This window comes from Phascolarctos cinereus, unplaced genomic scaffold (genome assembly GCF_003287225.1).
Source record: "Phascolarctos cinereus isolate Bilbo 61053 unplaced genomic scaffold, phaCin_HiC Scaffold_5;HRSCAF=322, whole genome shotgun sequence".
Classification (NCBI taxonomy): Eukaryota; Metazoa; Chordata; class Mammalia; order Diprotodontia; family Phascolarctidae; genus Phascolarctos; species Phascolarctos cinereus.
The window spans coordinates 460,863,314-460,888,728 of NW_027555958.1; the positions used below are offsets into that span (position 1 = coordinate 460,863,314).

The 25,415-nt window shown below is 44.3% G+C and overlaps 1 protein-coding gene across 3 annotated transcripts in view; it reads left to right on the forward strand.

The window, feature by feature from the left end:
* The window catches only part of HOOK1 (hook microtubule tethering protein 1), a 55,255-nt gene that overhangs the window by 16,544 nt on the left and 13,296 nt on the right, over nt 1–25,415 (forward strand). For all 3 annotated transcript variants that reach the window (XM_020993107.2, XM_078156671.1, XM_078156670.1), the window contains exons 6-20: nt 997–1,129; nt 3,287–3,354; nt 5,051–5,110; nt 6,576–6,659; nt 7,508–7,674; nt 9,263–9,403; nt 10,612–10,813; nt 11,614–11,724; nt 14,256–14,343; nt 14,445–14,505; nt 15,486–15,626; nt 17,756–17,849; nt 19,695–19,729; nt 20,519–20,601; nt 22,829–22,929. In XM_020993107.2, the coding sequence (XP_020848766.1) occupies nt 997–1,129; nt 3,287–3,354; nt 5,051–5,110; nt 6,576–6,659; nt 7,508–7,674; nt 9,263–9,403; nt 10,612–10,813; nt 11,614–11,724; nt 14,256–14,343; nt 14,445–14,505; nt 15,486–15,626; nt 17,756–17,849; nt 19,695–19,729; nt 20,519–20,601; nt 22,829–22,929 (1,569 nt within the window). The remainder of the gene's footprint in view (nt 1–996; nt 1,130–3,286; nt 3,355–5,050; nt 5,111–6,575; nt 6,660–7,507; nt 7,675–9,262; nt 9,404–10,611; nt 10,814–11,613; nt 11,725–14,255; nt 14,344–14,444; nt 14,506–15,485; nt 15,627–17,755; nt 17,850–19,694; nt 19,730–20,518; nt 20,602–22,828; nt 22,930–25,415) is intronic.

The following is a 25,415-nucleotide window of genomic DNA, read 5'->3' on the forward strand; positions in this document are numbered from 1 at the left end:
AATGTGTAATGGATGACTTATTGCTTGCATAAATCTTAGCCTCAAGGTTTGGGACAGGAAGCAGCACATTCTCCTGTGAGCTCCAAACACGGGCTTGGCTAGCCTACTGCTTATTGGTATGAAGAATATTGCAATTTTTGCTGTCAAGATACTTTTGATGTTCTTTTTAACTTGTTACACAATTATTTGTTGTTATTGTTTAGTTGTTTCAGTTGTGACCAACTCTTCATGACCCCATTTGGGGTTTTCTTTGCAAAGGTACTGGAGTGGTTTGCCATGTCCTTCTCCAGCTCATTTTATAGTTGAGGAAACTGAGGCAAACAGGGTTAAGTGACCTGCCCAGGGTCACACAGCTAGAAAGTGTCTGAGGCTGGATTTGAATTCAGGTCTTCCTTACTCCAGGCTGGCATTCTAGTCCTAAAAAGAACTGTTTTGGAGGATTCTTTCCAAACTGTCTCTGAATTTTATCTGAACTTATTCTGTTTTCCAGAGTGCTTTTACATTCATTTGAAAAATGAAAGGTGAACTCTACTACATTTCCAGATAGGTCCCTGCAGGTTATCCTTTCCCATTATTCTACAGGTATTACTCTTACACCAAGAAATTGTGGCTCTAGGCCTCATTGACTTACACTTTTTTACATCTAAGACTCTCTGTAATACTACTTTATTTACCTTGCATTGATTATGGCATATTTTTGGCTGCCAAGAGTCACACAAGTGGATGTGATAAAGTTTTATAGGTTTTCTTGGTGGCAAGGATGTTTAAGGTACATATATATATTTTTTACTTTTCTAACTCATCCTTATTAATAATTTTTTGTTGTATGATCTCAAATTTTCTTTTACCTGTTTGTGCTTGCAGTCTGTTAATTTCTTAATGTTTTCTGTACACTGATCAACTGTGTATTTATGAAATGACATTGAAAGTGCCATTGATTCGTTCTGTTCATCACATCATGTTAGAAGCCTGACTCAGTGTCCTTTGATATCGCAGTTTTTAGGTCAACAGATTTCTGAAGAACTTATACCTGATTTAAGCCAAATCACTGAACGCTCAGACCCCACAGAGCTTGGCAGGCTACTGCAGCTTATTTTAGGCTGTGCAGTCAACTGTGAAAAGAAACAAGGTATGTGTGGGACAGTGATGTTTTTGAGTGGGTGTTTGGTTCCTGGAAATGGTCCTTGTGGTACCTCGCTGGGCTCATCCTGCAGGAGGAGCTGAAATACTCCATCATTCTAGGACTTTGTTTACTCTCCAGATGGCTTTCTCTCCCGAGAGTTAGGAGGCACACATTCTCCTCTTACCTTTGCAACTGCCTAGTAGAATGACCTCGGCAGGTTACTTCTGAAAAAAAAAAAACGGCAATGTCAAGGGACGAGAATTATTTCTAAACTTGTTCAGATACTTTGCACGTAGCTGTCATTCAGATACTTGCTGGTTGTGGAGGTATTTTTGTGTGCAGGTAGGCATGTGTGGCTTTGGCCCCTCAGTTCTTGGAGATAAGGCTCTGGGGACTCTGGTGCCCTTTGCTAGTCGTGGTTGCAGAGAATCAAAAGATCAGGGTCATTCTTCACCTCAGCTTGTGAGGAAGAGCATCCGTTCTGATTCTCCCCAGAAATGCAGACTTGAGGGGTGAGATATGTGGCATGCAAGCCTTCGTAGGTACCAGTGCAGTACTAGTCAATCCTGGTGAAAAGAAAGGACTGACCTAAGTGACTCTGAACGGCACTGAAAGCTCTGCTCCTCTCTGTTCAGTCATCTTAATAAAGTCTCCCCTTTGGGTTCAAGTGACAGACTTCCTGAATACAAGATGGGGGAAGCAGGATTAGATAGCAGTTCATCTAAAACACATCTGAGAGCTTTCGTGGACAGTCATCTCCGCTTGAATCAGCCAGGTGCTATGGCAGCCAAAGACAAGTAGGGAGATATTGCTGTCTTCTGGCCTGTCTTTTTTCACCTTGTTGAAGTCCTGACCTCCTGACTATAGATACTCCTCCTTGTCCTGTAGATGCTACCTCCCTCGTCCATTTCAGTTGCTTGTTGACTCCTCTTCTTTACCCTTTAAAAGGAATACATCCTTGCAAGGCTCTGTTTTGTCCTCGGCTTTCATTCATTTCCCTGACTTCAACTTCTGAACTCTGCATAAACAAATTCCGAATCCATATATCTCCAGCCTGCCCTCCTTTCCCGGTTCCAGACCCATTTGTCCTTATACGCATGGAACCAGAGCATCAGAACGTTCAGGTGAAGTCTCAGGCTTAGCATGGCCAAAGTAGAGCTTCTTCCTCATTTCTCCTTCTGACTTATTAACCAGTTGTGTTAATGGCATGGGTACTCTCTGATTCTCCATTGTTTAAAATCTCAATGTTATGTATAACCTATATCAAATTGCTTACCTTCACAAGGAGGGGAGGGGGAGAGGGAGAGATTTGAACTCAAAATTTATTAGCTTTGAGTCTTCCCTCTCCCTTACTACATCCCAGATAGTAGATTTGCTAGTGGCATCTTGCTGAGTCTCCCTTCTATAACGTTTCACACCTCTCGCCTCTTGTTGTTAGCTCCCACCCCTGGAATTGTTAACAGCTTCTATTCTCTTTGTCCTGCCTGATCATCCCCTTTCCTCCTTGCTGACTGGCAGTCTTTCACTATTCATACCAAGACCCTATTGCTCCTCTCCTGCAGAACTCTGCACTGGTTTCCCATTGTTTGCTGAACAAAGTTCTCAAGGCCTTGCTCAGCCCAGCTCGTCTCTCCTCCCAGCCTTCCTTTGGTTCATGTGCCTTGTGTTCCGCCACCTGTGTTGTTGGTCCTCTTGTGTGCACTTCTGTGGTCTTGTTCCTTTGCTTCTGCCGTCCCCCTTTGCCCGTTTGTGGAGATGCTGTCTCTCGAGCCCCTCATGAGTCAGGGGCACTGGCTTCTCATGGCTGTGCTGCAGTTTCCCTACGGGTTCGTCAGCCTCGAGAGACTGGACTTAGATGATCTCTTACACTTGTAATCTTAGGAAGGGTCATCTCCTTCATGAGCCCTTGCTCTTCTTCCATGCTGTCATCTTGGGCCTTGGATCTGCCTGGGATCTTGTGCATTGATTTGTATGAAGGTTCTTTGTCGTTTGATGTGTGTGGGCCAGGTCCTCTACTACACTCTGAGCTCCTTGAAGGCTGCTCCCAGGGCTGCTCTCAGTGAAGTGTCCCCTGGGATAGCTGCTTACTCTTTGGACAGTTCTTAATGTAGGCTGGGAAAAGGCAAGTGTTTCTCAAATACATTTATGTATTTTGTGCCCTAGAACACATTCAGAAAATTATGACCCTCGAAGAATCCGTTCAGCATGTTGTGATGACTGCTATTCAGGAGGTAAGCAGTGGTCTGGTTATAACAGGAAGTGGAGGGTAAGAGTCCCAGGGAACATTACATGTATTTAGGAAAAGGGAGAAGAATCAGGCTTACATTGTATCTGTTAAGGTAGAGATATGTGTTTTGTGTGGCTCTATCTTTCTTTAATTTGTAATGGAGAAGTCTTTTGTGTGTATAGATACACACATGCATATACATGTAAACACACACACACACACACACACACACACACACACACACTCTCCTCCTGGAGAGAATAGATTGTTTCACTCTTTGTATTTATATCCTCAGTGTTTAGCATAGTAGCTGGCACATAGTAGGCATGTAACAAATACATACTTGTTGGTTGCTTAATGAAGAGAGTTTGCCTGATTGGTGGGGCTCTGAGCTGTGCGTGGGCCACTTCTGTAGCTCCCTCCCTCAGGAGTGCTGGCTGTTCAGGCATCAGCTCAGGATCCCATAGGTACCTTGCAAGGAGGGAAGGGGGGTGGGTGTCGTTCGGAGGCAGGCACCTGACCAGAGGCCCCGGTCAGGCTGACGGCTCGATTTCTGACCGGGACTGCTCTAGGTGTAGAAGTTCTCAGAGAAAGCGCGAGGAGCAAAGAAATGGTCTCACTGCCCGTCCGAGGCCTCTTGGACCAGGAAAAGGGAGGTCAGCGAGGACAAACCAGGAACAAAAAGCCAGTCGTTTTCTGGACAGCAGCAGACCCGGAGTGGGTTTTGGGGTGTGCAGCAGGGCCTCCTTTTGGGGGAGATGATATTTAGGGAATCCTCAGGCAATCAACCTTTGTCTGGCACGTAGTAAGTGCTTTAAGAAATGCTTTTGCAGTCATTGTCATGTAGCTAGAGTTTTCTGTAGTTTGTCTCCAAAGCACTACATGAGGTAGTCTTTGTCATGTATGTGTGCATGATATATACATACATATATACATATGTATACCTAGGTGCACATATATATCAAAGATTATTTCATAAAATCTTTTTTTTGTCATTTTAGTGTAAACCCTATTGAAAATAGTCTTTCCGAGTAAACAGTTAATTAGTCATTTAGCACATTGTATATTGAAATGTTTAATGCTGGGGTCTAATTTTATTAGTATACTTGACAAATATATTCTCTTCTATGAATAACGTTCTAAAGCTAGGCTTGTGATTTTCAGTTAAAAATTGTAATTTTTACCAAAATAGGGAGTATTTTGCCTTTAAATAAAGGGATTTATGCTCTGCTTTTACTTGATTCCGTTGGTCAATGTACGTTATTTCCTTAGCCTGTACAGATCCCAGGTACACACATCTTAGCATAAATGCTTTTGTGACTTGCCATGGCAAACAGTATTTGTGGCCTAGACTCCACTGTTCCCGTGGCTAAGCCCCTGACCTTCCTAAGACTGGTCCTTAGTCTAGCAGTGCAGAGCCCTAGCCCGGTGCCATGACCAGTGCCGCTGGCAAACCCTCCTCTTTGGGGGCCCTGTGCCCAGCCTCCCACCTCCTGCCCTGACCGTGGGCTCCCACACTTTTCCTTGTCTCTTCTGTGTGGCTGTCGGTCCAGAGCCACCAGGAGATTGCTATAGGAGCAGCGTGTATTCTGAGAGTTGTTTGAATTCAGGCTGATCCCACCAATTCTAAATTGTTAAACATATGTTGCCACTTATCTTTTATATTGTAATTGACTCATTTTGACACTTCTCTTTCATAGTTAATGAGTAAAGAAATAGTGAACTGCGCTTCAAGTGATGCTGGGGAGCTAGAACACCAGGTAACGAACACCCTCCTACCACAGCCTGGTGCAGAGTAGGCGCTTCATAGTTACCACAGCATTAGCAAAGCACTTACTCTCTGCCCAGCACTCTTCCAAGAGCTTGATGCATGCCTGATGATTGTGTTTTCCCTTGGAAGGTGGCTGGGCCACTTCAACAGAATCAGGTCCAGGTGATGTCAGAGGTAGCTCATTCCCTGGAGACGGTTATGAAGTGGCAGGTTAAGGGTTCTGACGTCAGATGTCTAAGGAGCTACTAGCTGAGATGAAGCCTCCCATAAAAATCCTTGTACCTTCTTTTCACTGCCTGGTAACCAGCAATGTGAGAAGTAGAAAAGATTAATGCATTCCTAGGTGACATGTATTCGTGTTATACAAGGTCACGTGGGAGCAGCGTGAGGTGGGGAGCAGAGGGTGGTTTCACAAGCCTCCCTCCCTCCCGGGCTTGTTGGGGTCTTTTCCTCATGGAAAGTGGTCAATGCAGTGGGCTGTTGGCAAAACTGATCATAGGCTTATTGATCTTCTGATTGACAAGTGAGATCATTTGCCAGAATGCTTTTGGTTGGGCTGCAAGAGCCAAATATAGCATCTACTTTTCCTCTGCTCTGTTCTTAAATATGCAAGTTTCAAGCAACCAGAGGAAGTACATATTCTTCTCAGTTTGCCGAACTAAATAACAGGCCTCTGTTGTCCACTGTACTGCCTGCCTGTCAGCTGCTCTGCTATCACGGGAGAGCCCACTTATCCTTCTCTGCTTGACTGCCTTCCCTGGACTCATCATCGTACTTTCTTGTCCACCTCCCTTCTCCAGCATCTGCCCTTGCTGCCACTGGCCTGTGCAGTTTGCACTCTGGGAACTGCCTGTGTGGCCCTACCTAAGGGCTCCTCGTGGTCTGTCAGGTCATGAAGTCATCTCAAAAGCATTTGACTTTGAACTCTTCTTAATTTTTACAGTACTATTGGGTGTTGTGTGTGTATGTGTGTGTTTGTATGCTTTAGTGAGGTTGGATTGTGAAACCAGACAATAAGAAATTCATAGGAATTCCTTAAATCAGGGATCACTGTGTTGTGATGTTTTCTAAGAACTCTATAAAATTTTAGTACTCACTGTTGATTTTTAGTCAAAGTATTACATATGGTTCCTGTGGAAGTTTATTTATAAATAATGAGGCTCTTTAAGTATTGTTTTCATTAGGCACTGAATTGCCTCTGTGTGCAGATCTACTGAAAATTTAATAAGTACATAATGTATTTTAAATTATTCTGAAGCCTTGTATATGTTTGTTCACATTGTGTGTAAACCTTGCGGGTTTACGTAGAAAAGTCCATCTGTCTGTCACATTGATATGTGTGTGTGTGTGTGTGTGTGTGTGTGTGCGCGCGCGCGCTCATGCGTACCAGGCAGAATACACATTTTTCATTTTAAAAAGGTATAAACTTAATTTTATGCCTTTTCCTGTTGTAGCTTAAAAGAGCCCTAGAAGAACTTCAGGATGCATTAGCAGAGAAAGAGGAACTAAAGCAAAGATGCCAAGAACTAGACATGCAGGTAAATGTGGAAGGGGCTGGGCAGAAACTGGGTGGGAGCAGGGCAGATTTACGGGCCAGTCCTGGGGGAAGGGGGATGCCCTTTGTGTGACTCACACCTGGACACTGTCACTTGCTGCCCTTTGACCCACACATTTTAGCTGCCCATCCTCGTCCCCATTCCACAATGTGTAGAGGCTGAGATTTTTTTTTCCAACTGACTAGGTAATCTCAAACCTATCATCTCTATGATAGATAAGAATATGGGGCCTAGAGTCAGGAAGACCTCAGTTCAAATCCAGCCTCAGACACTTACTAGCTATGTGGCCCTGGGCAAGTTACTTAATCAATATCTGCCTCAGTTTCCTCATCTATAAAATGGTATTAATAATAGCATCTACCTCCTAGGGTGGTTGTGAGGATCAAATGAAATCATATTTGTAAAGCCTTTGCAACTTTTTAAGCACTATATAAATGCTAGCTGCTGTGGTTGTTGTTTTTATTATTTCAAAGCCACATTTGAAGAGTTGAAAATAGAATTTGTAATGCAACAAATGGTTAGAGATATTTTCATTTTAAACAATGAGCTAAAATTATTTTCTCTCTTCATCAGTGATCCCTCAGAATATCAGCCATAGATGGAAGAAGTTGGGGTGAGGGTAGTGAGATAGTGTTTGCTTTAAAATCAGTGTGTGCCTGTTATCTAAAGATGTACAACTTTGAATGAAGTGTTAATCATTAAAAAAGTGTGCGCTCTCTTGAGCCCTCTGGGGGTGAGGGCAGAAGACTCTTTCCTGGCTGATGACTGGCTGTGTATTTGGTGTCTTCTTGTGTTGAGTTTGTGATGACCTGGGAGTCTTTGTTCTCCAGGTGACCGCCCTTCAAGACGAGAAGAACACACTGGTGTCTGAGAACGAGATGATGAATGAGAGGCTGGAGCAGTTAGACGGCTCTTTGGAAGACCCAAACACAGTGGTGGCAAAAAAGTATTTTCATGCCCAGTTACAACTAGAGCAGCTTCAAGAAGAGAACTTTCGGTATGAACTCATTGGAGTCTTCATTAAGACTCTTGCCTGTCCTGGTCTGTGTCCTTGGTCACATAACCAGTGCCGTCACATGTGGAGGAAGGCGCCACTCAGGGAGTCAGGAGCCCGGGGCCACTCTTCCCCTGGGGACACGGGCAAGGCCTTCTCCTGTCTGGCTCGCAGGACCCTTGCCTGTAGAATTGGCCTCTTGGGTAACTCCCAGCCCAGGAGGTTTATATTTGTGTGCTGTGTGTGGGGCACCATGCTAAGACACAGGAGGGACAAAGCCCTGGTAGGCATCTTTCCTGCCCTCAGAGGGCTTGCGGGCAAGCTGGGAAATGGGGCTGCACAGGAGGATAAAAGTCCTCCCGTCAAGGTAGTATGTAGTGGTATAATGCCAACCAACTGCTAAGGAAAGCACCTTGTAGAGGCTCTCAGAAGAACAGACCATGATGGAGGCCTGGGATGTCCTGGGGAGGTAGGGCTGCTGCTGAACCTCCAAGAAAGGCCGGTGTGTGGGTGAGCCAGAGAGAGAGGCTGTCCTTTTGTGACTGCTCTTCGTCTTCCGGTGTCACTTGTCGTATGTATAACCACAGCTCATATTTATACAGCACCTGTTATGGGCCAGATAGTGTGCTAAGTGCTTTACAATTACTATCTCAGCTGATCCTCACAACAGCTCTGGGAGAGAGATGTTATTATTATCCTCATTTCACATTTGAGGAAACTGAGGTAAGAGAGCTTAAGTGACTTGTCCAGGGTCACACATCTACTGAGTGCCTGAAGCTACATATGAACTCAGGTCTTCCTGATTCCAGGCCCAGCGCTCTACCTGCTGCACCACCTAGCTGACCCATATGTTTTATTTACGTAAAATATTTAAATGTATATGTACACAGATATTTACATATGTATATGTATTTCCATTAAATTTAGCACAGTTTAAATGAAATACCTGCTAGTGTATCTATCTAGAAGTGTCTGCCACAGGATGCTCCCACTGTTTTTCTACCCTGGGTGGGAGACTCTTGTCCAGGTGTGGTTTGGGCCAGCTGGCCTCTGAGGGCCTTTCCAGCTTGGAGGGCTCCCAAGTAACTCAGTAGCTAGTCATGCCCAGGTACTGCTGGTAACTAGTTATCTGGCCAGTGTGTCTACTACATCTTCACTTGGATTTTTCTGTGAGAATTACAGAATAAGCTAAGCCTCCAACTCCTCCTAAGATGTAAAAGTAAAAATCATAATTTCCATGCTCAAGTGTCAGTGAAATACTTTGCTCATACCAGGCCCATAAGGTGGTGGAGTAGATCTTTTTTCTCTCTCTCTTTGGAGAGAAAGGAAGTGCCCTTAGCTGGTGTGCTGGGCCCCTGGTCACCCAGGCATGACTCTGAGGCCACAGATGTGCCCACAGTAGCAGCACTGGGATTGAAGGCGAGGGGCTTCAGCGCCAAGGTCCGTAAGATCTCGGCCTGGTGCTGTCTCCCTGCAGGTGGTCACAGGGCTTCCCAGGTCATCACCGCCCACAGTGTTCTTCTCTTGTTGGATGTTGGCTTTGGGCACATGCACTGTGCACCAGATAATGCTTTGTTTTTCTTTACAAAAGGCTGGAGGCAGCAAAAGATGACTACCGACTCCACTGTGAGGAGCTCGAGAAGCAGCTGATTGAGTTTCAACACCGGAACGATGAGCTGACGAGCCTGGCCGAGGAAACAAGAACCCTCAAGGATGAGATCGACATTCTCAGGTGGGCGATGGCTCTGCGATTGGTTGGTTTGGGGTCCTTCTCCCATGACCCCAGCCTAGGGCCTGCTTCTCCGCCCCTCCTGCACACTGCTCATTGTGACCCTTAAAACTGCACTGCACCCCTTCTCAACAACGTCCGCCCCAGCTGAATGTTGGTCAGGTGATCTTCAGTTCCATCTCAGCTTAGGCGTTAGAAGTCCCCCTAAGTTTTGTGTCAAGCAGGCATGTGCTTGGAAGGATTCCATTTACAAAATGATGTGAACACGAGGCCTCCTGGTTTTCCTCAAGTGAAAATCTTCCCCTTAGAATCCTAGCATGGTTTCGTCTGCCTTTGAAAAGGGGAAGATTGACTTTCCTTTTTGCACTGGGCCTGATCCACACCCAAACCCCAGTGTTTCCCGTGGACGTCTCCCAACTCCATAGCTCTGGTGGTCATCAGGAGGCAGGACTGGGGGAGGGGGCATAGGGTGGGGGCTTTGGGACTCTGCCTGAGCTGCTGTGCTCCCCCTGGGCCTGGGGGGCCGGGGCAGGGCTGTAGGGCTCTTGACAGAGCCCCTTCCATCAGGTTCATCACTGTCTGAGAAGAAGCTTCCAGTGTGTGTGTTGTGGGGGTGGCAGTGTTTGAAGGTGTATCGGTTTGTATTTGCCTTGGTAGTGAGCATGCTGTGGGCCTTGTTGGAACTTCCCTGGGTCTCTTGGCAGACCCAAAATGCAAGAAGGGAAGGGGGGGAGGCTCCTCAAATCCTTGCTCTTTATTCCTGTAAGTAGGCAGGGTCAGCCTCCTGATTTGAGGGAGCAAAACTGATCTGTCGGCTCTAGAGGGGCTTTTGACTCATTTCCTTGTCTTAGCGAATCACTTATTAGAAAGGATTCTTCTAATAACAAAGTAGAACTGAGTTTTAGGGAAAAACTACTATAAAGGTCTACAAATGAGTATTTACATGTAGACTAACAGGAGTTTTTACAGAGCGCTCATAAAACAAAGTTGTTCATTTTGAGCAGCCAGGGCTCTGGCTGACACCCAGCATCATCTGCTGCCTCTAACCACGACCCCAGTATTTCTCCCACCTCTTCCCTGTGTGAAGTTTGGGGCTCCTCTTAACCATCAGCTTTTGCTTTTTGTTGTTTGGGGCATCATTTCATGGTGAGAATAAAGTCCATTGTGCGACTGTGATTGGCCTGCTCTAATTTCTCACTTTTTTGTTGTAGAACTACTTCTGATAAAGCGAGTAAATTGGAGTCCACAGTAGAGGTTTATCGTCAAAAGCTACAAGATCTGAATGATCTAAGGAGGCAGGTGAAGTCACTGCAGGACACCAACATGATGTACATGCATAACACAGTCAGCTTAGAGGAGGAGCTCAAGAAGGCGAATGCTGCCCGCACCCAGCTGGAACTGTACAAGAGGCAGGTGAGGGACGCTTCTGGCTCCACCTCCTGTGTGGCGGGAGAGCTGGGGAACACAGATGACACTTCGGGGGGACGTGGGGTGGCCAGCTGGGGAGTTGTTCTTTGAACAGTGAGTCTTATTCGGGGACTGATGGTCATTCTTGTGCATCACCCCTTCCTTTTGCTTCATGGTTTTCCTTCCTTTCTGTAGTCATCTTTTTGACATTCAGCCATTTATTTGCACTTCTGCTGACTGGTGGTCAAACCCCTAGGGAGAGCAGACGAGATCGTAGCCCAGAAGGCCGATGCTTTTGGCTTTGGTATGGCTCGATGGTCACCTCTCACTTCCCATGATCTTTGTGGCCCTTCCACGGATCCTTTCTCGTTGCTGGGGGTAATCGCTGCTTCGATGCGGATTGTTCTACTTCTGGGCATAGTTATTCGAGCTGACTTGCAGGGATCAGTCCTCGGTTACTCTCCCTCATATGGCCTCACCTCTCAAGCCCAAGGTCACCAGAGGGGCCTCTTTGTGCCCACCACAGGCATTCATCTCTGGCCCTTCTGGTTGCTTGGAAGCCTGGGGTTTTACGTTGCATAGCTACATCACACGACTGGGAGAATGCTGGGGTTCAAAAGGCCAGAAATGGCTGCAGCTGGGAAACATTTCATGCCAAGTCCTAGCCTAATGAGTGTAATCTGATTTGATTATCTTCTGGATTTATCCTCTTCTCTTATCAATTCTTGAGTTCTTTCCTTTTGCCTCAATGTAAGTCCACGTCTTGTATCTTAAACCTTGTTTCGTTGTTGTTTTTTAAACAACAGGTTCAGGAACTTCATCTTAAACTCTCTGCTGAATCCAAAAGAGCTGACACATTAGCCTTTGAGATGAAATGCCTGGAAGAAAAGCATGAAGCTTTACTTAAGGAAAAAGATGTGAGCGTTCTTCCTTTATTCACTGTGCATGTGTATGAAGTATGGTGCTGGGCCCTGGGGGTCGTCTGAAGTCAGAGTAGGACGTCATGGCAATGTAAACCAGTGTTGAGAAAGCTGAGCTTCTTTGTCATTTTTTAGAAGACATCCATTGTGGACATGAATGTTAATAGTGTCTGCTGTCTGTCCCCCAAATTGAAGCCAAATAGGTCTAAAGGGGAGGTGCCGTGGATGACCAATAATGGTTGTCTAGAGAGAGAGAGGGTTTTGGACATTCTCTGATTTGATCATCACAAGCTAGTGATTTTTTGATGCAATTATATTAATTTTTTCCTTAAAAATAAGGGGTCCCAGGGCCAAGAATGTGTCTAGAGTATAGATAGGTCATAGCACTGCTTCTGTGTGTGTGTTGGTTTTTCCTTGTAAGCCCACAATTTTATTTTTTTAATTTTTTTTAAATTTTATTAATTTATTTTGATTTATCAACAATTGCTTCCATATGCTTTCGAGTTGAAAATTTTTCTCCCCCTTCCTCCCCCCACCCTCCTTAAAGATGGCGCACAATCTGATATAGGCTTTACATTTACATACCCATTAAACATATTTTCACATTAGTGAAGTTGTAAGTAAAAATTAAAACCGATAGGAAGAACCATCAGAAAGATGCAACAAAACTCAACAGAAGGTAAAAATAAGTGATAGCGATTCGGCTTCCATAGTTCTTTCTTTGGATGTGGACAGCATTTTCCATCCCGAGGCCTCTGGAGATGTCTTAGATCCTTGTAATGCTGAGAAGGGTTCAGTTTAACAATCTTAATCATTGCATAACGTGGCTGTTATTGTGTACAACGTTCTCCTGGTTCTTCTCACTTCACTCAGCATCAGACCATACAAGTCTTTCCAGGTTTTTCCAAAGTTAGCCTGTTCATCATTTCTTATAGCACAATAGTACTCCGTCACATTCATATACCACAACTTGCTCAGCCATTCCCCAATTGATGGGCATCCTCTCAATTTCCAATTCTTTTAAGCCCACAATTTTAAAATAACTTATGATATGAAGATGTACAAATAGCCACTGCCACCCCATGCCCAAACATTTCTCCAATGACACTATTTCTGCAGTTTTCCTCCACCTCAGAACCCTATTCCCCTCCTCTACCATTGCATTGGCAGGCCTCTCTTGTTGTAAAATTGTCCCCTTTGCTGCCTTGAATGCTAGCAAAACTTATGGTTCAGAGTCAAGGCTTAAAAGTTCTAGGCTGAGCTTAGGTGTGGGACACCATCGGTCTTATGTACAAGCTAGGTTAAGGGAAGAATATTTGTTTCAAGTTCCAAAAATCCTGGTTAGAGAGGACATGAAAAACCCCTGTCCCTCCTGCCATATGGACATTGGTTGGAGGAACTGAGGACATTTAGCCTAGAGGAGAGAAGACTTGGCCATGGTAGCTGTTTTCACGTGTTTGGGGGGTGGGGCTTCCACATTGAAGAGGACTCGCTCCTATTCTGTTCTGTCCCAAAGGGCACGGTGAGCTCTCTGGGTCAGAGGTGGCTAAAAGCAGAAGAAGCTGCCTCAGGAGGCTCAGGGGGTCAAGGTTAGAGTGGCTGGTACCTGTTTGGTGGGGTCACAGGATAGGTGGGGCAGGTTGTCCCAGCGGGCCCCTGAGCTCTGGGATTCTTGGCATTTTGAGGACACACCAAAGGCCTTAATGGGCCTGCATTCTTAGTAATACTGTTATTAATAGAAAATCTGAGGTAGGTAGTGGGAATATTGTTATCTCCATTTTACAGAAAAGGGAACAGAGTTCCCAGACAATGAAGTCACTTGCCTATGGTAAACCACACAAATGAAAAACATGTTGGGCTTGGGACTCTGCCTCTTCTCCTTAAGGCAGCTAGAGGAAGGACAATTCCTTCAGTAATTGGGGAATGAGGATTCAGCCAGAAAGTCCCCCCTCAGAGCCTCCCCATGGCATGGAAGTGAACCTGATTCTGTAATGCTCGGCAGGCAGAGCCGAGGCTCAGGCATGGCTGGCTGGCCTCCTGGGAAGGCTTTGAGTTTGGGCCCAGTGATGAGCGTCTGAGGGCCAGCCAGCCTGGCAGAGTCCAGAGGTGCTCATCCCTGGGCTGTCACCCACAGCTGCTGGTGAAGACCAGTGAGTAGGGTGGATTGGAGGATGTGCTGAACACTCAGCCCCCACTCCCACCCACCGGAAGTAACAGAAGGTTATGACTTCATGAATGCAAACACAGTCCAATCCGTTAGGGTCAGAATTGTCTGAAATTGGGGGATACGCATTTGCTGGAAAGAAAGACGAACAGCAGCATGGGCAGTGGGCCCCAGCCTGGCTCAGCTGCACTGGTTCGGGGGCTTTGGGCAAGTCAGTGGAACTTCCCAAATCTCAGCGAGTTGTTCAGTCCAGTGGGGGTTGTAGCAGCTTGTTGAAGGCTGCTGTAGAGATGCCAGTGACTCTGGGGAGCAGAGCAGGCCTCACCCTGAAAAGAATGTTAAACCCTAACCTACTTGTTTTCAGAGACTAACCATACAGCGTGATGCCCTGAAAGAGACCAATGAGGAGCTCCGGTGTTCCCAGGTGCAGCAGGATCACCTCAACCAGGCAGGTCAGTGCGCCCACATGGCGGCAGGTCTGCGATAAACAGCAGTGTTTGACCAAATAATTCCTTGGGGGAGTGTTTGCTTTTCACCAGCTCTGTCTTTGCAGGTACCTCAGTCTCAACAAGTTTCGAGAACCTTGCTGCTGAAATTATGCCAGTAGAATATAGGTAAGAAAATGGAGAGTGGAATTTTTATGTCTGTTAATTTTTGTGATCATTCAAAAAAAAATCATCTCATGATCATAGATAGAATCATGGAGCTAGGAAAGACTTCAGCACATGATCTGGTTTGCCTGAACCTTCCAAAATGTTGCTGTCATAGTTTAAAAGGTGATCAGAGGCAGTCCTTTCCTAGCTCCCACAGTCAGCATATCCCAGTTTTTAACATCAAAATAAGTTTTCTGTGAGCACTTCCTATTTCCTTCTGTTCAGTTCCGTGCAGCTTCTCACTTTGCCCTGGCCCATTCAGGAGCATTCAGACTGACCATATTAAGCATCTGACCTCCAGACTAGATTCTGGAGACCAGTGTCTGCTCCTGAATTATTGAGCTCTCCCCATTCTCGTGACATTGGATAGAACAGCAGACGCTGTCAAGTGCCAAGGTCATGGGAGCCAGGCTTAAAAGCCTTCTCAGGTTCTAGAGGAATGGCATCTGCTGCTTCCCATTCATTTACTGGCCTTTTCATGGCTCAAATTAATATTTTCAGGCATGGTTTGCTCTTCGTAGATCTCTATCAGTTGCTATTCAGAATTTTGAGTTCTTTTGAAAATGGAATATTTTATAAAGCCTTAATTGAGAGGGTAAAATATTTCAAACTCCCTTTTTCATTTATACAGAGAGCTTAGAATGCGATGTGGTTTTCTTTCTTTCTTTCTTTCTTTTTTAAATCTTGATAAAGCATGTCACATATCATAGCTCATGAGGACCTAGTGAATTTTCCAGGGGCTCTTATGAGTCAGAATTCTTTGTCAACGTTTTCAGGCAATAGTTTGCTTCTTTCAGAGGGTCTCACCACTTTTGCTAGGTTGTATAATAATTGAAGAGATGGAACTGAATTTTTAAAAACTTCTTTACATGTTAAGAACCAAAGGGAAAACTTGTAAGACCTTTAAAATTAAACTGAAGCTTCTGCTTTTCAAAAAACAGAGAAGTGTTTATTCGCCTTCAGCATGAAAATAAGATGCTTCGATTACAGCAGGAAGGGTCTGAGAATGAACGGATTGCGGAGCTTCAAGAGCAGTTGGAGCAGAAACACCGGAAAACCAGCGAGATGGAGACTGAGCAAAGGTCGCTGGGCCCTTGGGTGCTGGTTTTCCTGCCACTCTCTTTCTTTGCCTCACTCCTTCCCTCCCTTGCTCGAGGCACCAAAGGGAAAAATGGAGCATTTAATGTGCTGGAGGAAGAGTCAGGGCTGTTTATTTCTCAACAGCAGATGGACTGATGCTGAATTCAGGGTGGGAGAAGTATGGACTTGGCCACAGATGCTCATTATCTGTCCAGCATCATGTGCAGAGGGGTCTCAGGAGCCACACAGAAAACCCTGGGCTGAGGTTCTGCTGCTGACATAGACTGGCTGTGTGGCCCTGGTGGGCCCCTCTTGGGGAGTTTCCAGCAGCTCCAGGAACCCACTGCCTGCTGGCCCTGATCTGCCTTTGTCCGAGGGTGTTTCCTCTTTAGGAGCAGCTCACTTAGCAAATGAAATCTTTGTACTGGCCTTAAAAAAGCTCTCTAGGACTTAGTCACAGTGCCTGTCACAGAGGAGGTGCTTAATCAATGCATGTCAATGTCATTCCCTTTAAGAATTAGTGCTGATGACCACTTAGTTCACTGGCTTCAGCTCCAAAGACACCTGAGGGAAGTGTTCCTGGCTGGCTGTCCGGCTTGCTCACTGATGTAGGGGTCGCACAAGTGAATATCCATGTATCTGGCCAAATCTTATCCTTGGGAATGGCTTTGTTCCTGAGATCGTCAGCACCATCAGCTGGACTGAGGTTAACATGATTGGCCATATCTGGCAGGCCCACCGATACCTCGTGACTCACATCTGCCTCCCAGTGCTCACTGCTTTCCTTCCTTCCCTCCTTTCTCCCTGCTCCTCCTCCATTCTATCCCTACCCTTTCCTCCCTTTTCCTTCCCTCCCTCTCCCTTACCCTCATACCTCCCTTACTTCTCTATCCCTCCTCCCCCACAGACTGTTAGACTAGTCCTGTATGTGGTGTCCCTACCTCCAGGCCCCCATCACCCTTTTCCAGGTTCTCCCATAAGATTTCCAAAGGAAGCTTGCTCATGTCCCTCCCTCTTGTCAGCACCCTTCAGTGACTCCTGGAAGAACCTCGAGGGTGAATTACAAACCACCCAGCCTGGCCCTTTGCGGTCTGGTGCCTGTCTGCCTTTCCACATTGATTCTGTATCACTCGCTTCTTTACCCTCTACACACCAGTCACACTGTGCCCCAACTTGACAGTCTTATGAGGCCATACCTTGGTATGTTTGTGTACACTGTCTTTCATGCCTGAAACATGCTGTCTGTCAAGTTGCCTTTTGAGATCTTTGCCGCCTTCAAGGCTCAGCCCAGGTATTACTTCTTCTAGGATGTCTTCCCTGATTACTACAAATCTCTGCTTTCCCCCCAGCCCAAAGTATCCTTTGTGGACATGAACAAAGTTTTACATATAGTAGGCATTTCCTGGGTATTTAATGGGGAAATGGAGTGAATGAATGAAAAAGCATTTATTAAGTGATTACTGTGTGCTGAGCACTGTGCTAAGCTTGGGATGGTGATAGAAAAGTGAAGATAGTCTGTGCTGCCAGTGAGCTCACACTCAAATGCGGGGAAACAAGCCCACAGAGAGGGGTCCGGGTGTGGGAGGTAGAAAGGCCTGGCAGCCCCGAGGTTTCCCTGGAGTGGGGTTGGTGGTGGATGACAAGGCCCAGGGACCCTTTGAAATAAGGAGTTGGGGTGTTTCACCTCCAGCAGGCTTCATAAACCTAGTCAGTGGAGAACACACAGGGAAGGCAGTCAGCAGGCTCGAGTTTGAATGCTAGTCCAGCCGTTTGTTAGCGCCTTTGAGCACATCACTCTACCCTGAGCTTCAATTTCCTCATCTAGAAAATGGGTCAGAAGCTCCTTCACAGGGTAATTGTGATGAGAGTGCTTTTGAAGCCATTGTGTACGATAGAGACGTATGCTGTAACAGGCTCATGGAACTTTCATTTGGGGTTAAAGCTACTCTTGTGTGACACCAAGATGTGCCATTTCCTGCTCGCACCCTTGCCCCCACCTGTGGTTACAGTGGTCTTCCTTGTCTCAGACCGGAGCCAGGGTCTCCTGCCTCTCTGCTCCAGGTCGCCCCCTGTCGTGCCAGGGTGCCTTCTTTGAATACACGTGAGTGAGAGTGGTTTCTTTTTGACACAGGCTTAGCAAAGAGTATATTAGAGGTTTGCAGCAGCAGATTGAAGACCTTCAGAAGACTCTCCAAGAACAAGGTCCCAAGCCCGAAGGGGAAAGCGTAAGTAACTTTAAAAGCTGAGCACTCCAGTGTGTTCTGAGCTACGTTGGGGGCAGGGAGAGGCTCTTCTTATGCTTTCACACCCAAATTAATCTGTCTTAGAAAGGAGGCTACCATCAAATACCGTATATATCTGCATACCAGATGCAGCAGTTTTTCAGACTTGGAGCTTATCAATTGACCATATGTATGATAAGCCAATTCCTCCTTGGGCTGATACTCCAGCTGCACCTCGGGTCAGAGTAGTGCCAGAAGATGATGGTTAGAGGTGGGGCTCGCCACACCTGAGGTTTCTTCTGTTCTGGAATTCTCACAGAGCTGGAAGGTATCTGGGGCTGGTGGGCTGATGGGTAGGGAGAGGCAAGGCAACCTCAGAGTTGAGGACAGAGATGAGTGATCTTCAGTAGCAGAATGTCTCCACGAGGTTCCCTATGCTCCCAGTTCCACAGACAGCCCTTGAGTTCCCTTCCCCATCATCTTTCCATGACCTTCCATGAATGTGGCTTTCCTTTGTCAACCACTGACACAGGGATAAAGGACTTTGAATTTTACCGAGATCTTCCTCATAGCAGCCCTGTGATGGAGCTGGTGTGGGCTCTACTGTTCCCATGTTAGAGAGGAGTGTCTGAGCTGGGCTTTAAACACAGGCCTGCCCCAACTCCAAGGCTTTTTGTCCTACAGGACGCTGCCTGTCAGGCTCCCCTTGCCAACTGACCTTCTTGTTTTCCAGGGGCTTCAAGGCCCAATTTCACTGAGCCCTGAGCTCACTTAGCTTTGTCTTCAGTTTGGTCTCCTTGGCTATATGGGGAAAGGGGCAAAAGTCAGGTACGAGGAAGGGATTGACTTAACCTGTAGAAAAGAAAGAGATGTGTCTGTGTGTTGTCTGTCTGTTTGTTCTTGTATGTGAGAGACAACTGTCAGGGGCTAATTCCTAAGTTAGCATATCGGGGCTCATGGCGGAGGGGAGGAAACTTAGTGGGCAGAGTAAGGGAGTGGTAACCCTGAAAGGGAGGTGAGTTTCCTTTCTGTCTTGTGTGCACTATGTATGATTTTCTTTTTTTTCCCCTGGGGGCTTGGAAAATAGAGAACGTCTCATACGTGGCGGCATTCATATGTGCATATATACGGTATTGTAACCTCTCTAATACAAATATTTGTTGTTAAGCCGTGCCTTTTGGGGTGAAGTCTCTTTTAAAGAGTTGAATAACTCTCTGTCTTTCATTTTTAACTCCCTTGGTATTTCTGTGCTGTTTCTAGCTGTAAAGTGAAGGGCCCCAGTAGTGACAGTGCCTTCCCTTCCTGCTGAGCGGGGCAAGCTAGAGCTTACGTTGGTATTTTGCTTTTTCCAAAGCCCCATGAAATATTTCATGAGGATGTTAAATTACAGACTTTAAAAATGCTCAGGTAGGTGCTAATTATGATAAATGGAGTCATTTCAGTCTAATACTGAGATTTAAAATCAAAATTGTAAGGCAGTTGAGTAACAGCACATTTTGTAGTAGTTGACATACATGTACCTTGTTGAGCTCATAGTGAGCCTTCTCATACAGCATCAGCCTTTCATGAATGATGCTCATTTTTGTTATGGATTTTCTCTTTAGCTTTCTTTATTTTCTTGTACTTTCCTCATTTCATCTTTTCTGTGGTACACTGAAGTAAGAAATTGACAACTACCAAAAATTTCATTTTATGACTTTAGCCACGAGCATTGGGCATAACTCCAAGTCTTTATAAATGTGATTTTCATTAAATGGTGCATGTGCCACAAGTAGAGAACTCGAATTTGTAGTTGGTGTATGTGTGGCAAGGCCATAAACTAACACTGATTTGTGTTTTATCTTGTAGTCCAGCAAATTAAAGCAGCAGCTGGAAGCTCATATGTAAGTCGGACTGATCAGTATTGCATTTTCTGTATACAAAGAAGAAGGTTACATGCTTATAAAGTTTATGTCTTTTTTGATTCTGTTTGCCAAAGTTAGTACTCCAACCTTAAATTACCTCTTGCATTATAAAAATAAATGATCACTTCAATTGAAACCATCCAGATGAAAAAAGAGAGTTTTTAAAAACTATTACAAAGCCTGTTTATCCACAAAAATGCTGAGCCTCCTACTGAGGTCCCAATAGTGAAATTATAAAAATACCATGTTTTAATGACATTTTAGAAATTACAGACATTTTTCCACAAGGCAGTTTATTTCTCTTGTTGGCTTTTTAAAGTCTTCTCTTAATTATGACCAAATTTCTGACAAGAGACATTTATTTGAAGCCATTTTGCATTTGGACAGGTCTGGTCCGCCAGCCATTCTCAAATATGCTCCTTGATTATCACATGCAGAGCTGGGAACTTGACATGAAACAACAAAATAAAACCTTGTACCTGCCCTTGCAGACCTTGCGTCTCTCAGGAAAAAGAGAAAGTGCGTCGTCGCCTGGGTACTCAGAGTGCTCTTAGTCCAGGCTTCGTAAATATCCCTATTTCCCCAGAAAGCCCCGGGCTTCAGGCATGGTTGGAAGGCAAGTGGGGACTCTCCAAGTCCCAGAACTGCAGGAGGGTCGAGTGTGACTTGAGCCGAATCCATCAGCCAGGGTCCCCTTATTGAACTGAATGACGGGCAAATGTGAATGCTTAAAAACCTGTAGTGAAACGCATCCTTTGAATTCTTAAGGGAAAAGCTTACGGAGGTCCATGAAGAATTACAGAAAAAGCAAGAACTTATTGAAGACCTGCAGCCTGATGTGACTCAAAATGGTAAAGATCCAAGGGCAGAGATGCCTGGCGGGGGCGGGCTGTCGGGCTTCGCTTTTCTGACTCTCCACCCCACCCCACTCACACTGCTGCCGATGAGGAGAGTGAGCCTGGAGGGGGCAGGGCAGCACGCAGGAGGAAGTCTCCTCCGCCCCAGCACTGGCAATTTCTTCTCTACCATCTTAGTGGTACAGAGTGGGTCTTTTGGCTCATAGGGCACAGGTGCTGATTCAGCTAGAGCATTTTAGCTGCTCCAGTGGTGTCCTGTTTTTCAATTAAACAGTTTAACATTTCTGTCAGATTTTTTTTTAAGGATTGTTGATTCCTTTTGTTTTTCACTCAACTCTTATTCCCTGGTTTAACAGCTTCCTCATCCCCTGCCATCCCCTCAGTGCTCCATAGTATCCTCCCTTGTAACACAGAAAAAAAGTGAAGCAAAGCAGACTTACCGAGAGACTGTGCCTGTCCTCAGCCCCCATCTGGAGTCCCCAACCCCACCTCGGGGCTTTCTCTCTTGTCTGTGCCATGGAAATCATCTTAGCCATTACATTGAATGGTGTGTCTGAGTTCTCCTCATGGGCTGGGCTTCGTGGTCACTCTGCTCAGGGTTTTGTTTTCTTATTTGGCATCATGTCTTCGTTGTCTTAAATTCTCAAAGCACAACAATGTTGTATGACATTCGTAGACCAGAACTGGTTATTGGTTCAGGTGGTCCCCCATTCAGGGGCAGCTACTCTTCCAGGTTCTTGTTTTGTTTGGTTTTTTGCAGGGGTGCATTGCTACCAACAGAAATTCTTGCTTTGAATATTTTGGTATAACTGGGTCTTTCTGTCTTTGACCTACTTTTGTGTTATGTGCACTGTAGTACAATTGCTAGGTCAAAAAATATGAAGAATATAGTTACTTTACTGTTTTATTAACATCTTTTGTTTTTATATTGCCTTCATTTCTGAGTATATTCCTCCCTGGCCTCTCTATTCAGTAAGATGTCCCCTGTGAAATATTTTTTTTAAAAAGAAGAGAAAAAACTTAGTTCTAAAAATAGAGCAATAAATCCAATGTAATTAACTAATAGCATATGCCGTAGTCAGTAACCATGGTTGCCCCTCACCTCTGCACAGAAGTTGGAAGGCACATTTTCTCAGCTTTTCTCCAGGACTAAGCCTGGGTATCATAATACCAGTGTTTGTTGTTGTTCTTTATCTTTTTATTATAATTACAGTGTCTATTTCCTAGTTTTCCCTATTTCTGCATCAGTTCCGCTATATCTCCCCATCTGTCACTAAGTTCTTGATATTCCTTGTTTCTTAGGGGACCTCAGTAGTCCGTCGCGTCCCAGTACCGTGAGTTGTTTGGCGTTTGCTCAACCACTTGAGCATCTCCTTTGCTCCCAGTTCTTGGCTATGGTAGCGAAAACTGCTATGCACATTTTGGTGTTTGTGAGCCTGTCCATGACAGGGAGATATCTCTTTGGCTTGGGGAAGGCAGCTAAGTCCCTGGTGGAATTGGGCCAGTCTACACACACAGCCCTGTGCTCTGTCTATGGCCTGGTGACATTGTACAGGCACACAGCCCCATGCTCCGTCTGTGACCCCGACTCTCCACGGCCGACGCCAGCCCATTGATTTCATCTTGACCTGTGCCCTGGGAGGTCACATCTCCCTGTTGTTTGGTTGGCTTATTCTCAATTTGGAGAGCTTTCTTTCCTACAGTTGTTCGTTGCTGGTGGTCCTCCAGAGACCTATATATTCTCTTCTTGGATCCCTTCTCTATTAGAAAACAGCTTTTCATCTCATACACCCCTGTTACAGTCAGCATTGGTAGGGAATGCAGACCCTAGTCAGAGAGATTGGATTCCACGATTTTTCCCCTTGTTAATTTTTTCCCTTATCTAGATTGTTTCCCTTATCTGAGCTGCATTGATTTTGTTCATGCAAAAGCTTTTCAGTTCCATAAAATTTAATGTCCTTTCCTCCTCAGCTCTTATATTGAGGAGCAAATCATAACATTGTCTCTTGTAAATGACTAGTTACGCTTTAAAATAAATTGGATTAATTAAAGAAGAAAGCCAAATATTCAATTTTTAAAAATCTATAGTTTTTTTTCTTTGTCAGCTTTAGTCTTTCAGAAGATAAATAAAGTGTAAAATATTTTCTTTTTTCTGTTCAAGTAGTGGAAGACCATGAATGAAATTTGAAATGGTTATGTTTTTGTTCATTTTTATCAACAGTACAAAAGATAAATGAACTTGAAGCCGCCCTACAGAAGAAAGATGAAGATATGAAAGCAATGGAAGAGAGATATAAAATGTACTTAGAGAAAGCCAGAAATGTAAGTAGATCGACAGCTGCCCAAACATCATTGCATGTGTTGCTTTATCAGAGCCCTAGGTTTGTGGGCTGTATATTTGTTTATCTGGTTTTTTTTAATTTTTAAAAATTTAATAGCTTATTTTTTTCCTAATTACATGTAAAAACAATTTTTACCCACAGTTTGAGAAAGCAAGCAATTTGTTATAGGCTACACATGCAAAACATTTTTCATATTAGTCATGTGAAAGAAAATACGGTCACAAAGCCCAAGCAAAATAAAGAAAAAAATATGCTTTGATCTGTATTCAGACTCCCTCAGGTCTTTCTCTGGAGGTTGATAGCATTTTTTATGTCACAAGCCCTTCCGAATTATCTTGGACCATTGTATTGCTGAGAATATCTAAGTCATTCAAACTTGACAATCAGACAATATTGCTGTTTCTGTACAATGTTCTCTTGCTTCTGCTCACTTCATTTTTCATAAGTTCATGTAAATCTTTTCAGGTTTTTCTGAGGGCATCCTGCTCATCATTTCTTACAGCAAAATAGTATTCCATCGCAATCCTGTACACCAACTTGTTCAGCCATTTCCTAATTGATGGACATACCGTCACTTTCCAATTCTTTGCCATCACTAAAAGAGCTGCTATATTTTTATACATATTTTTGTTTTTATCTCTTTGGGATACAGACCTAGTAGTGGAAGTGTGTGCATGAGTTTATAGCCCTTTGGGCATAGTTCCAAATTGCTCTACAGAATGGTTGAATCAGTTCACAACTTCGCCAACAGTGCATTAGTGTCTCAATTTTCCCACGTTCCCTCTAACATTTGTCATTTTCCTTTTCTGTCATATTAGCCAATCTGATAGTTGTGGGGTGGTACCTGAGAGTTATTTTAATTTGTCTTTCTCTAATTGATAATGATTTAGAGCATTTTTTTCATGTGACGGTTATGGACAGCTTTGATTACTTCATCTGAAAATTGCCTGTTCATATCCTTTGACCATTTATCAATTGAGCACTGGATCTTATTTTTATAAATTTGACTCAGTTCTCTGTATATTTGAGAAATGAGGTCTTTATCAGAGCAACTTGCTATAAATTTTTTTCACAGTTATGATTATTATGTATTCCTCTGCATCCTGTTGCCCCCCATTTATGTGACTCTCTCTCCTTTCACCCTGTCCATCCTCAAAGTGGTTTGCTTCTGACTTTTACCTTTACCAATTCACCCTTCCTTCTGTCAGCCCTGCCCCACTCTGTGCCCCACTATGATTCTCTTCCCTTCCTATTTTCCTATAGGGTAAGATAGATTTCTACAGCCAACTGAGTATGTGTGTTACTCCCTCTTTAAGTCAATTACAATGAGAATAAAGTTCACGTGCTTCCCACCTCATCCCACATCTTCCCCTTCACTATAAAAGTTCTTTCATGCCTCTTTTATTTCAGATAATTTACCCCATTCTACCTCTCCATATCCCCTTCTCCCAGTGCCTTCCTCTTTCTTACCCCTTATTATTTTTTGAGATGTCATCCCATCCCATCATCCCACCTGGGACCTCTATCTATGTATACTCCTAGCTGACCTAATAATGAGAAAGTTTTTAGGAGTTACAAGTATCATTTTCCCATGTAGGAATGTAACAGTTTAACTTTACTGAATCCCTAATGACTTCTTTCCTGTTTACCTTTTTATGCTTCTCTTGAGTCTTGTATTAGAAAAGTCAGATTTTCTATTCAACTCTGGTCTTTTCATCAGGAATACTTGAAAGTCCTCTGTTTCATTGAATGTTCTTTGTTTTTTTTTCTCCTGAAGGATTGTACTCAGTTTTGCTGGGTAGGTGATTCTTGGTTGTAATCCTATTTCCTTTGCCCTCTGGAATATCATATTCCAAGTCCTCCAGAATTTTAATGTAGAAGCTGCTAAATCTTGTGATATCCTGACTGTGGCTCTGCAGTATTTTAATTGTTTCTTTTTGGCTGCTTGTCAATATTTTCTCCTTAATCTGGGAGCTCTGGAATTTAGCTGTGATATTCCTGGCACTTTTCATTTTGAGATCTCTTTCAGGAAGTAATCAGTAGATTCTTTAAATTTCTGTTTTACCTTCTGGTTCTAGAATATTAGGGCAGTTTTCCTTGATAATTTCTTGGACAATGATGTCTAGACACTCTTTGAAACCTACTCGGAGGGTAGTCTGAGGTTCCACTGAGGTAATCTATCGTAGGGGCCTGTTAAATCTTAAAGTGTGTCCTAAATGCTAGCTATTATTAGCTATTATTAAAAAGAAAAGGAGCAACAGTCTATTTTGTGGACCATTTGCAAGCAGTAATATATATGTTTTTAATAATATTCATTGATAGGAGAAACAAAAGGCACTGTATTTCATTACCCTTATAACGAAAACTTTTGCTTTTTACAAAAATAAGTTGTTTGCACCTGCGTGTCTCATAGCCTGTCAAAGGTTACTTCAGATTGTATAGCCTTGCTTTTCAACATTCAGCAAG